General features: G+C 48.0%; 1 protein-coding gene and 1 long non-coding RNA gene across 2 annotated transcripts; both read left to right on the forward strand.

The window, feature by feature from the left end:
- Positions 1-4,612: 4,612 nt before the first annotated feature.
- On the forward strand, positions 4,613-10,322 carry PIM1 (Pim-1 proto-oncogene, serine/threonine kinase). Its single transcript, XM_082732289.1, has 6 exons — positions 4,613-5,216; positions 5,326-5,432; positions 5,542-5,592; positions 5,684-6,050; positions 7,597-7,773; positions 8,755-10,322. The coding sequence occupies exons 1-6, from the start codon at positions 5,135-5,137 to the stop codon at positions 8,910-8,912; spliced, it is 942 nt and encodes a 313-aa protein (XP_082588415.1). The 5' UTR covers positions 4,613-5,134; the 3' UTR covers positions 8,913-10,322.
- A 192-nt stretch (positions 10,323-10,514) lies between these two features.
- Positions 10,515-13,290, forward strand: LOC309865675. Its single transcript, XR_014312231.1, has 2 exons — positions 10,515-11,472; positions 12,784-13,290. It is a non-coding gene; the product is annotated as an uncharacterized lncRNA (long non-coding RNA).
- The last annotated feature ends 79 nt before the right edge of the window (positions 13,291-13,369 follow it).

Below are 13,369 nucleotides of genomic sequence, written 5' to 3' on the forward strand. Positions count from 1 at the left end.
CACACACATGATGGCCCCTTTTCTTCATCAGTTAGACATGCAGGATTTTTATTCGTGTGCTTGTCTTTTTGATCTGAGGCATACATTTTCCTGGTCTTTTAATAAGGTATTTTATAACAGTTTCCAAGCTTCCTATAATCTTTATACATTCTTAGCTACTCTTTTTTGTTTTGACCTATCCAGTCAATACTCAGGAACTTTAAAATCTTTGTGTACAGTGCCTTCAATAAATATTGATTATTTTTACTCAAATTTTCAGTGCTGAATATGTAAAATTCCAAAAATAAATCTAGGTTATTTTTATTTCTTTAAAAAAATGAATTGGTAATGAATTTAAATATACTTTGCCAGATAATAAAAACACTTTTTTTCTTCAGATTTGCTTAGGAAACTGAAAACTAAGAGATTTATAAACTTGAAACAAATGTCACATCTTGTCAAGGACAAGAACCGGTTCTAACTTGACTGCATAGATTTCCTGACCCTTCTGAAGTTGGGACAGTCTGGTCCCACTTCTACCATGTCCACCACTACCATGATTATTATAAATTTTAAAAGAGGCTTTACTTCAGTCTTAAAATTTAGACTGTTCTATGTCTTACAGTTTGTAGTAGATTTTTACACATATTCCACACATATGAACTATATGTGACATTTAAATTTTTCTAAATAACCTTACTACTGTTGATGTAATTGGAGTTTTTTTTTTTTTTTAAAGATTTTATTTATTTATTTGACAGAGATCACAAGTAGGCAGAGAGGCAGGCAGAGAGAGAGAGAAGAGGAAGCAGGCTCCCTGCGGAGCAGACAGCCTGATGTGGGGCTCCATCCCAGGACTCGGGGATCATGACCTGAGCTGAAGGCAGAGGCTTTAACCCACTGAGCCACCCAGGTGCCCCCGGAGTTATTTTTAAGTTATAGGAAGCAGTTGGGTTTCTCCAAATTTCTTCCTTTCTTTTTATTTCACCAAATGAGGAGAGAGTAAAATAAAAAATAATGGTGTTTCACAGTTAAACTAAAAAAAAAAAAAAAAAAAAAAGTAATTCATACACCTGAAACTAATGTAATATTGTGTGCCAACAACACTACAATTAAAAATATATATATAGTAATTATTTTTTCAGGAGAGAAATAAGAGATGCAGATCCAAATTATTTCTACCCGATTAATTGCAAATAGCTCATAGAGAAAATGCTATACAGACCTAGTTATTATATGAGTGCTTCAACTAGACTCAGATGTACTTCAAAAAAGTGTACAGGCATCCCTTTCAAACTTATTTCTTCCAAACTTCTGGGATTACAGAAATTGCTTAAGTCATTCCTTTGTCAGTGACTTGATTAAATCTGTATCAGGTGGACTATGAAAACGACCTAAGGATTAATGTGGCTATTGTTCAAATTAACATTAACAAATTCTTCCCTTTCCAGAGAATTGTAAGCATGATTATGGCCTATCTTTCCAAAAGCACTTTTCATTTAATTATTAGCGGGTTTTTCTGATTCTTTGTTAGATTCCTTGAAACAGCGAAGGCTGTGATTGTTTTTATTATTAAAACTACATTTTGATGAATAAAAACATCAAGTTCCCTACCCTCAAAGAGTAATTTTTAACACAAAACATACTTGAATGTTTAATAATTATCTTTAAAAGCAGTTTTAAGTAAATAAAAGCTCTTTGCCAAGCAAGGTCCATGTTTTGTAACTTCCAGCTGTGAAGCAGTCACCATATAAAGCAGACATATTAAATGTTAATCACTTTAGCTCTACCTAATTAAATATTTAGCCCTACAAAGATCTAGAGAAAGTGAAAAAGGTTGAACTTGATTTAATGTATACAATTATTTTGAATCACATTCTCTCCCTGGATGATTACAATCAAGTGATGTACCTAGTATTTCACCTTAGAAACCTCCAAGGTGCAAGACCATTCCCAAATCATTATTGTCACAAACACAATCATCATTATTGCCATCACAGCTAATGCTTATTAGAAGCTTACTCTGTGCTGGTCTACGAGCTTTACATGCAGACTTTTATTTGCTCCTTACAATAGCCCTATGTGGTAGGTGCTATTATCTTCATTTAGAGTCTAAAGCTTAGAAAGGTTAAGCAACTTTAAAAAAGAAAAGAAAGGGTTAAGTAACTGGACGAATATCAAATAACTAGTGGGTGCCAGATCCCAGATTTCAAAGCAGACTAACCAGGTTAAACCCTTTGCTCCTAACCTCTCCTTTATTTTGCCCAAGCCCACTTAATTCATTTAAATTTGGTATAAATTGACTTTAATCATGACCTGACTTTTTTGTTGGGACTCATTTTGGTCTTTCCCTTGAGTACACATGTTGTCCAAGAAATGCTGGACAAGAGAAACATATGTCAAGGCATAGGGAAACATGGTATAAATAATTGAAAAAGTTGATTAACAAAGATTTAAAAAAAATAAAAAGCCAAACCCATGATTGTTGGATGAGTGGAGTAGATGGTGAAGAATGCTTGAGTTATTCAACAATCAGGTCCTCCTCAAGGATGGAATGGCTTTAAATAAAAATGAGGAGGTAAGGGCATCCTCAGAACAGGATGAATGCCTCTGCAAAGGCAGAATGTCTGGAAAGTGCTAGGTGAGTGGGAACCTGTGGGGATTGCCCAGCAGGGACTGGAAAAGGAAAGGGAGGGTAGAGGGGATTGGAAGTGCTGGGTCACCTACATTTACACATGATGTCTTACTCAGTACCAAGGACAGTTTTAGACCCTGACAACAGGAAATCGTTGAATACTCTGAGTTGAATTTGGGTCATTTCATCTCTTCCTCCTCTAGCTGTTGTATGTATGACCTTCTGTCATCCTACTTATGTTTCATTTTCCTATCTGTAAAAAGGGAATACTTTTTTTTTTTTTAAAAGATTTTATTTATTTACTTGACAGACAGATATCACAAGTAGGCAGAGAGAGAGGGGAAAGGAGGCTCTCCGCTGAGCAGAGAGCCCAATGTGGGGCTCAATCCCAGGACCCTGAGATCAGGACCTGAGCCGAAGGCAGAGGCTTTAACCCACTGAGCCACCCAGGCGCCCCAAAAGGGAATAATTCTTGTTCTCTTGGGTTCTCTCCTAGTCATCAAAAATGAGAGGCCATAGTACACAAATAAAAGGAAAATGCAGTATTTTATAAGATAGATTCCTAAAAGCTGTGAAATATCTAGACATCTTTATAAAATGAGCCACCGTAGAAAACTTTTAATGAAACATTTAAATTCATTAATGATTGCAGCTGTAACAGATCCTGGAACCTCATTTCTCCTTTAAGTGGTAGGAACTTGAAAAATACTAAAATGGGATGCAGTAGGCTTTCAATTACTTAGGCCACTGACAATCCAATTTATGGATTACATAGAATTTTAATTCACTCATTTCACACGTCGTTATCAACTCTACATGAAGTTTAAAAGGACAAAGGATGAAAATGGAATTGGCCAGTTTTCCATGTTATTTCCATGGTGGGGCAGAGAGTCGGGGGATTTCCTTTGAGACAAGCCTCGGTGCAGCCAATAATTGCTAGTATTGCCAGACTGGTAATAACAGGCTGATGAAAAGGTGAATACAACGCGAAAACTCTGATTAAATCAAGCGCACCCTCCCACCCTCGTTTTACAGGAGGAATTTTCCTCTCCCGCCCTCACAGAAGGGGCTGAGACAGCATCTGGCATCATAATACCAACATTTGTTTCGTGGTTCCTCTTTACCCGGCACTCTTAACACACACCACTTCTTAGGAACCAGGATTCACTGGTACTTTTCTGCATTTTTTACAAAAACGTCGGCTTGAGAATCTGGGGGTTGCTTTTTCACCAGCTGTAAGAACCGCGATCTGGACCCCTCCCCCGAAGAAGCCGAGCTCTTCCCCAGTTTTATTCCAGGCCTGTGACACCTCCACTCCCTCGGTGAAACCGCCGTGACTCACATCTTGCAGATCCTTAGCCCCCCACGCGCCCCCAACACACAAACCCCGAGAACCCAACCCGAGCCCACAGCGCCTCGTGAAACCCGCCCAAGCCGACTTGGAGGTCTCGGGTCTGAGTCACACAGAAGGACCACCCTCGTCGGCATTCGCCACCCCCCTCCCCACACAGCCCCTCACACCCCGGCGCGACGGCCGCCCCATCTCCCCGCCTGACACACCGACGCCCGTCGCCTCTGCGCAACTTGTTATGCTCCAGCTCGAGCCCTTGACCCAAAAACCTCCGAGAAACAGAGAGCCGCAGAGCCTGCCTCCGGCGGCCTTTGATGGCTTTGTTATTGTTTGGGTTTGAATCGATACGCCCCTCCCCATCCTTCCTCCCTTGCCGCCCGACACCCAGCTCCCGCCTCCCCTCACGCCCCGCGCCCCTCCCCCTCCATTTTGGCGCCTTTTCCTTCCCGCCACGTCGTGGCGGCGTAGAGACCATTCTGACCGCGAGAGCGGGGCGGGGCGTGGGCGTGGCGCGCCGCGTTATGCAGATCAGCCGGCTTCTGGTTGGCTGGAAACGGGCCGGCGGGGGGCGGGGCCGGGGCGCGGCGACGGAGCGCGCGGGGCGGGGGCCAAGGGGAGTCGCCCTGTCCCGCCGCTTCCCCACCCCCTCTCCTCCCTCCTCCGGCCCGGCAGCCCGGCTCGCCGCCTAGGCCTCCCGGAGAGGCCCCGCCCCATCCCCGCCCGCCCGCGCGTCCCCCCACCCGCCGGCGCGCTCCGCCCCTTTACTCCTGGCTGCTGGGCGAGCCGGGCGTCTGCTGCAGCGGCCGCGGTGGCGGAGGAGGCCCGAGAGGACTTGGCGGCAGCGGCGGCGGCGGTGGCGGGACCGGCAGCAGCAGCAGCTACAAGCTCTCAGTGCCGCGGCGCTGCCGCCCGAGCCCCACGAGCCGCCCACCCCGCTGGTCTCGGCGCTGCCTGACCCCGCCGGCGTGTCCGCCAGCCGCCAGCCCCGGCAGCGCCCCCAGTCGTCCTCCGACTCGCCCTCGGCCTTCCGCGCCAGCCGCAGCCGCAGCCGCAACGCCACCCGCAGCCTCAGCCCCAGCCTTAGGCACAGCCACCGGCACAACCCCAGCCCCAGCTCCTGCTGCAGCTCCTCCAGACACAGTTCCTACGCCGACACCCTGGAGGTTGGGATGCTCTTGTCCAAAATCAACTCGCTTGCCCACCTGCGCGCCGCGCCCTGCAACGACCTGCACGCCACCAAGCTGGCGCCCGGTGAGCACTACCCCCCCAAGCCCAGGATGGCGAGGCGGCTGGACCCCCAGCGTGGGAACTGGGGGCTCTCGGGCCGGCACTGAGTCTCCTGTGCTTCCCTCTTCACTAGGCAAGGAGAAGGAGCCCCTGGAGTCGCAGTACCAGGTGGGCCCGCTACTGGGCAGCGGCGGCTTCGGCTCGGTCTACTCAGGCATCCGTGTCGCCGACAACTTGCCGGTGAGTGGGCACCCCGCCGTGGGGAGGGCGCGCTGGGCAGGGGGGCGCCCTGGTGTGCTTTGGCCCCAGCGAGAGGATCTCATGGAGACTCTTTGGGTTTTTTTTTCAGGTGGCCATCAAGCACGTGGAAAAGGACCGGATTTCCGACTGGGGAGAGCTGGTGAGTGCCCTGGAGGGAGCGACCCCTAGGATGGGTGGGGTGAGGGACACCCTCCGACTCCCGCTCTAACGCAGCCCCCTTGCCCTTGCAGCCCAATGGCACCCGAGTGCCCATGGAAGTGGTCCTGCTGAAGAAGGTGAGCTCGGGCTTCTCCGGCGTCATTAGGCTCCTGGACTGGTTCGAGAGGCCCGACAGTTTCGTCTTGATCCTGGAGAGGCCCGAGCCGGTGCAAGACCTCTTCGACTTTATCACGGAAAGGGGGGCCCTGCAGGAGGAGCTGGCCCGCAGCTTCTTCTGGCAGGTGCTGGAGGCTGTGCGGCATTGCCACAGCTGCGGGGTGCTCCACCGCGACATCAAGGACGAGAACATCCTCATCGACCTCAATCGCGGCGAGCTCAAGCTCATCGACTTCGGGTCGGGGGCGCTGCTCAAGGACACCGTCTATACGGACTTCGATGGTGAGCCAGGCTTGGGAGGGAGCTGCCGGGGAGGGATCTGCCCAGGTGACTTGGCCTTGCCTGGAGGCCTCGGCCGGCTTTCCTCTCCGGCCCTTTGTAAAGGTCACCGGGCCGTCTGGCTCGATGCTAGCAGGGGTGGGGCGAAGGAGAGCTTCCCAGCGTAGTAGAGCCGGAGATTTCGAGCCAGCTGAACCTGTCATGTTTCTGGCATGATTTTATTTTTTAAGTGGAATTCAGTGGGTTCCAAGCTTTCCCGATGAATAAGAGGTTGTGGGCAACCGGCCGTAGCCCAGATTTCTGAAGTCTGACCCAGTTTCCCCGCCAGTAAAAGGATGTTGGGGGGGTGGGGAGAGCGGGAGAGATGAAAATTGATGCCGGTTTTGTAATTTTTGTTTTGTGCTAAGGGAGTTTAGTTTTGTGTAAGGTTAGTTTTTAAAACTGCAGTTTTTCTACCCCTTTGATCTAGGGCCGGGAAAGGAATAGAAACCGTAGTTTCACTAAATAATTTATTTTGATGGGCTTATTCTTTATTTTTTGGCGTTGCGGGGTGAGGGAGTTGGGGATGAAATGTTGTGAAATAAGATCTCTTGTTGGTTTGAAAATTAGTTGGGTGTCTCCGCAGAAAGGATGAAAACCTATCCTAGGGAGGGGCTTGGAGCGGGTTCTTTCAGAAAAGATGGAATTGAGAGCCAGAGATCAAAGCAAAGGAGGGTGGGTCATCATTTGAGCGACTTAACCTAACAAACGACAGCCTTTCAAAACTTGTGACTAGGGCTTGTGGTTTGTGTTTATTTGCCCTTGGAGGACGCTGGGTTGGGCTGCATTTTTTTGTATTTAACAGTTAATGGCTGGCCGGGTCCTCCCTAGTTTTTTCCTTCGAGTCTTTGCTGCCCCCTGGTGAGCACAAGCGGGATGGCCCCCCACTTTTTTTTTTTTTTTTTACAACCCAAAGTTTGTAAACAGGAATCACGTGGTCTGAAACCCGCTCTACAGCTCTACCTTCCCAGTAGTGAGGGGAAGAGAGAGGGTGTGGGTGTCTGCCTCTGCACGCACAGGGTGGGGAGAAAGGCCTCCTAAAGGGCACCCGGACTTAAGTTACAGTATATTGTGTAAGGGCCCTGCACTGGATCATATCTGAGATCAGAATCTCAGCCAGGCTCCTGGGCCACCTTAGTGCAGTTTAAGGATAGTCTGTGGGCTGTCTCCCGTGATTGTGTGCAGACACTCCTCCCTTCACCCCATTTTAGGTGGTCCTACCACATACACCCCTCAGGCTTTGGGTTTGTGGCCAGCCTGTTTGTTTCTTGGAGCAGTTTATAAAGAATTTGGATTATGGTCTGGACTGCTGGGTGGGGAATGCTTTGGGTCCGAGAGATGCCACTCTTGCACTCCTTTTAGCCTAGGGGGGAAATAGAGTTAGCCCAGACCCTGTCCTGGGAGAAGTGAAGTGTTTTGTTTCAAGGAGTCCGTGTACCACTGAGTGTGAGAGTTGCTTTAATTTTTGCTCAAAGCTTGTGTTTTCCTTTTCTATTCCCCCGGCTCACAGGGACCCGGGTGTATAGCCCTCCAGAATGGATTCGCTATCATCGCTACCATGGCAGGTCGGCAGCGGTCTGGTCCCTGGGGATCCTGCTGTATGACATGGTCTGTGGAGATATTCCTTTTGAGCACGATGAGGAGATCATCAGGGGCCAAGTTTTCTTCAGGCAGAGGGTCTCTTCAGGTAACTTTGGGGAAGCGCCTTGTTGAGGAGAAGCAGGAGTCACAAGGCAGGCAGTCCTCAGGGGACAGTCTCTGCGTTTTGCAGAGCTCTGCCTTTCCAGGGGATGCCGCTGCCCTTGGCTTAGCAGAGTCCTGGGCCAATGAATCTGGAGAGCCAGTCCTCAGAAACTGAATGGTTTGCACTTGAGCATTCCTTGAGAGGTCAGAGGAAGAGCATGTGTAAGAATATTTAAAAAAAAAAAAACATCTAGTTTCACTGAAAGGCTTTTTTTTTTTTTTTTAGGTTTTTATTTATTTGACAGGCAGAGATCAGTAGGCAGAGAGAAGCAGGCAGAGAGAGGGGGGAAGTAGGCTCCCACAGAGCAAGAGAGCCCAATGTGTGGGGCTTGATCCCAGGACCCTGGGATCATGACCTGAGCTGAAGACAGAGGCTTAACCCACTGAACCACCCAGGTGCCCCTCACTGAAAGATTTTTTTTAAAAGTACCCACAGTCTTCATCTCTCAACTCCTGGCTGTTTTGCCAGGGAGTGAAAGAAAAGTTGAGGGTTCTTTGAGCCTTCCCCCGAAGGCAGACTCTGAGGTTCCCGTGACCTCATTGTGGGTGGTGTTCATATTTGTAAGCTGTAGGTGAATTGAATCACCTCATCATGCTCACTGATGTCTCATCAAAATCCCTTGTCATCATTCTTCCTATTTCTGGTGAGTGGGTGTCGTGGGAAAGGCCCTGGCTATTGAAGTTTAAAAACCACAGGTTTAAGAGGGGAGCTGTTTTTTTGTTTTTGGGGTTTTTTTTTTTTTGCTGAAAGCAGCTTGGAGGACCTAGATCTTAGTGAATATCTTCCATTGAAAAATAGAGTTCTAGAAGGTTCCTGGTCTCTGTTGGACGCCAGACTTGTTGGCCCCTGGGAAGCAAATTAGCAAGACCTTTGCATTGCAAAAACGAGTTGAGTCATTCATAATCTCTCTCTTGCTTTCTTCAGAGTGTCAGCATCTCATTAGATGGTGCTTGGCCCTGAGACCATCAGACCGGCCATCCTTCGAAGAAATCCAGAACCATCCCTGGATGCAAGATGTCCTCCTGCCCCAGGAAACAGCTGAGATCCATCTGCACAGCCTGTCACCAGGGCCCAGCAAATAGCAGCTTTTCTGGCAGATTCTCCCCTCCCCGTCAGATGCTCAAGGGAGGGGAAGCTTCTGTTTCCAGCTTCCCGAGTACCAGTGACACTTCTCGCCAAGCAGGACAGGGCTTGATAACAGGAACAACATTTATAACTCATTCCAGACCCCAGGCCCCTGGAGGTCGCCTCCCAACAGTGGGGGGAAGAGACTCTACTCCAGGTGTCCTAGGCCTCAACTCTTCCCGTAGATGCTCTCTCCTTCTCACAGAACGTCCAGCAAGCACTGCTGGGCTCTGCAAACTCCCGGGGGTGGGGGGGTGGGGGGGATCAGAACCCTGCCATGGAACTGTTCTCTACATCACGAGTTCTGCTGAATGCCGCGATGGGTCGGGTAGGGGGAAACGGGTTGGGGTGGGATAGGACTAGCACCATTTTAAGTCCCTGTCACCTCTTCCGACTCTTCTGAGTGCCTTCTGTGGGGACTCCGGCTGTGCTGGGAGAAATACTTGAACTTGCCTCTTTTACCTGCTGCTTCTCCAAAAATCTGCCTGGGTTTGGTTCCCTGTTTTTCTCTCCTGTCCCCCTCTCCCCATCCTTCATATGAAAGGTGCCATGGAAGAGGCTACAGGGCCAAATGCTGAGCCACCTGCCCTTTTTTTCTGCCTCCTTTAGTAAAACTCCAGAGTGAACTGGTCTTCCTTTTTTGGTTTTTACTTAACTGTTTCAAAGCCAAGACCTCTCTCTTTCTCTCTCTCTCTCTGTCTCACACACACACACCACACAAAATGCACAAACAATGCAAATCAACAGAAAAACTGTAAATGTGTGTATAGTTGGCATGGTAGTGTACAAAAGGATTGTAGTTGATCTGATCTTTTTTAATTTTTGCCTTTAAGTTATTTTACCTGTTTTGTTTTTGGTTTGTTTGTTTTTTTTGGCTTTTTTGTTTTTGTTTTTTGAAAAGATGCGCATTCTAACCTGGAGGTCAACGTTATGTATTTATTTATTTATTTATTTGGTTCCCTTCCTGCTCCAAGCTTCCACGGCTGCTGCCATAGTTTCTTTCCTCCTTTTCCTCCTCTGACTTGTGGACCTTTCGGGGAGGGCTCGCTCTGTTCGTAGGGTGACGGGACTCAGGCGGGACAGCTGCTGTGGCTCCCTGACTGCTGCCGGGCCCCTCGCTGGCCTGACCTGAGTGGGGACGGGTTCCGAGGGGCACGGGGAGGGGCATCGCTGACTGGTGTATATAGGATAGCTATATGAAAAGCAGTTCTGGATGGTGTGCCTTCCGGATCCTCTCTGGGGCTGTGTTTTGAGCAGTATGTAGCCTGCTGGTTTTATCTGAGTGAAATACTGTACAGGGGAATAAAAGAGATCTTATTTTTTTTTTTTATACTTGGCGTTTTTTGAATAAAAACCTTTTGTCTTAACTTGTGGCTTTTAAGTGTTGTCCGTGCAGAGGCATGCTCACTTACTAAACTCCTGGGAAGCTCCCACAGGACTTGAAGCTCAACTCTGGTTCCCTGCACCAGGCCACCTGGCAGCCTGGGTAGCCTATACCTTTCTGAAGTCAATGTGTGGCCGAAGGGTGGGGTGGGTGGGCAATCTTGGCTGGACAGAATTCGGCCCGAGGGTTCCAACCTCTGTTGCCCCATGCAGATTCTAGAACTGCAGTAGCACAGCAAAGGTGGCTGTTTCCCTGTGGCGCAAGTCGCATTTCAGGGAAGAGCCACTTGTCAATGGGGTAATGGAACTATAGAACATTTCCATCCTTGCGGAAAGTTCTGTTGGAACAGGGCTGACCTCGAGACAGCAAACAGCTCTATTGCTAAACTGAGTGGAAGCTTTGTGCAGCTCTTTCCCACCAGCAAAATGTTTGGGGCAGATAGACTAGACACGTGTTAAGCTTACTGAAAAACCAGATACCTGTATTACTCTCAGTTCCTGATTCAAGTTCCCTTCACCTTTAGTGTGGGGTTGAGTCATTAATAGCAGATGGGTGGAAATGTTTTTGACCTAAGCAGACCTGGGTTTTCCCCTCCCATGTGCTTTACACAGTTTATAATGGGGAGTAGATGAAATAAATGTTAGCTCTGCCCTCTTCTTACTGCTTGTGCTGGGATTAGTAATTTTTGTCTGTGGTTTCTCTACAGGAATCTGTTGAAGTCCCTTGTTCTTTTTGTGAGAGTATATTTTAAAAATTTTTTGAAGTTGGCCCTACCCCTAATGTGCGGCTGGAACTCACAGGACCAAGAGGCGCACTCTACCGATAACCGCCAGCCAGGGGCCCCTGTGAGGGTTTAGTTTAAACTGAATGGGGGAACCTGTGAATCCACTTTAGTGCACGTGGCCTAACTGCATGCTGATTGGCAGCATGCTAGAGCGCGTACTGCTGTTAATTTTGCATATTAAGTATTAGTAAATGTTGGTTTCTTTTTTCTCAATAAGCCTCAGTAGCAGTTCTAACATTTTTTCTCTCCTGTGGGTCATCCGCATGCCCTCCTCCCCCGCCTCGTGCACACGCACACACCCTTGGGACACTGGTGAGAGGCTGGCTGGTCAGGTTACTGGAGGGGCCAGGTAACTACCCTTAAGTTGGACCGGATCCCAAGCCCTAGGCAGGAGAGAAAGGAAGGATTTCTCGGTTTGGGAGGCTGATTTCCCGAGTTCCTCTTTTCTCCCCACTCCCACGCAAGCATACACACCAACTCCCAGTCTTGTGGCACGTGAGTGTTGTATGCCTCAGCCTTTCCAGTAAAGTTGACACTTGAACTATTAAGTTGCTCCAAATTCTAACAAAATCTTGCAAAGCCCCACCCATCGCTCCCTTGAAGTGAATTTCTGGCAAGTTTCCCCATCCTCTTCTGAGACTGCTAGGGGTGATGGAAGACAGTGTCTCTTTGAAAGAATGCATATTGGGGTGCCTGGGTGGTTCAGTGGGTTAAGCCACTGCCTTCGGCTCAGGTCATGATCTCAGCGTCCTGGGATCGAGTCCCGCATCGGGCTCTCTGCTCAGCAGGGAGCCTGCTTCCCTCTCTCTCTCTGCCTGCCTCTCCATCTACTTGTGATTTCTCTCTGTCAAATAAATAAATAAAATCTTTAAAAAAAAAAAAAGAAAGAATGCATATTGTGCTCCTACTGGGTGCAGGATATGAGGGGCTGTATGGGAAGGGTGAAAGCACGTTTAATCTCCTCTCTGCCAGCTGACAATCTAATGTGGAAAGGGAGTTGATGACTAATACAACTAAGGCTACAGGAATACAGGGGGGAGGGTGGGGGCACCAATCGTTATGAACATCGGCTTGGGACTCACTCTTTTCTTTTTTTTTTTTTTTTTAAGATTTTATTTATTTGACAGAAAGCACAAGCAGGGGGAGTGGGAGAGGGAGAAGCAGTCTCCCTGCTGAGCAGAGAGCCCTATGCGGGACTCAATCTCAGGACCCTGGGATTGTGACCTGAGCCAAAAGCAGACGCTTAATCAGATAAGCTACCCAGGTGCCCAGGACTCACTCTTTAGCTTTGATTCTACCACCTTCTGTGTGAATCCCTTGGGCAAGTTCCTAGACCCCCTCAGACTAATCTCTAACTAGAGATATTCCTTGATTGGATTTTTAGGAAGATAGAATTAAATAACAGGAATGTTGCTTGTGAACAAACACTATCATCTCCCACTTAGGGATGCGTATAGCCGTGGTCAGAGGACTGAAATGGAGTGGGCGATAAATTTCCAGTCAGGATAGTGGTCATTACTCTGGAGAGAAGGAAGGGAGGCAATGATTTGGGAATGGTTATCTGCACAGGGGTCTTTGACTATTTGGGCAATGCTTTATTTCAGAGGTTAGACGATAAAGATTAAGGTGTTTACATTATTCCTTTTTTTTTTTTTTTAAGTAGGCTCTAAGCCCAATGTGGGGCTTGAACTCATGACCCTGAGCTCAAGATTCTCTCATGTTCTACCAACTGAGCCACCCAAGAGCCTCGATAAATTTTAAAAAGTAACGAAGAAATTTGTGTTTATCACCTAGGAAGCAGGAAATGGAGTTATTACTGCCCTTGGCGGAGGTGATCTGGGAAGGCTTCAAAGAGGAAGCACCATTTCAATTGGCTCTGAAGAATGAGACTCAGTTGGTTCATCTGTAAAGTGAGCACTGAGCATACAGACTGAGTTAAGAAATCCAGAGAGGCCAAGTTTTCTCCCTATGAAAGCAAGGATCAGCAAACTCTGGCCTACTGACGGAGCCTGGCACAGCACTTGAGACTGTACAGCCCACAAGCTAAGACTGGGTTTTATATCTTTAAATGGTTGAAAAGCGATTGAATGAAGAGTAGTGTTTTGTCACGTGGAAGGATGACATGAAATATAATTGTCAGCATTCGTAAATAAAGCTTACCCATTTATGTGTTGTCCAAGGCTGCTTTCCTGCTACAATGGTAGAGCTGGGTAGTTGTGACCGAGACTTTATGTCTGGCGAAGTGA

The sequence above is a fragment of the Mustela nivalis genome (assembly GCF_964662115.1).
Source record: "Mustela nivalis genome assembly, chromosome: 5".
Classification (NCBI taxonomy): Eukaryota; Metazoa; Chordata; class Mammalia; order Carnivora; family Mustelidae; genus Mustela; species Mustela nivalis.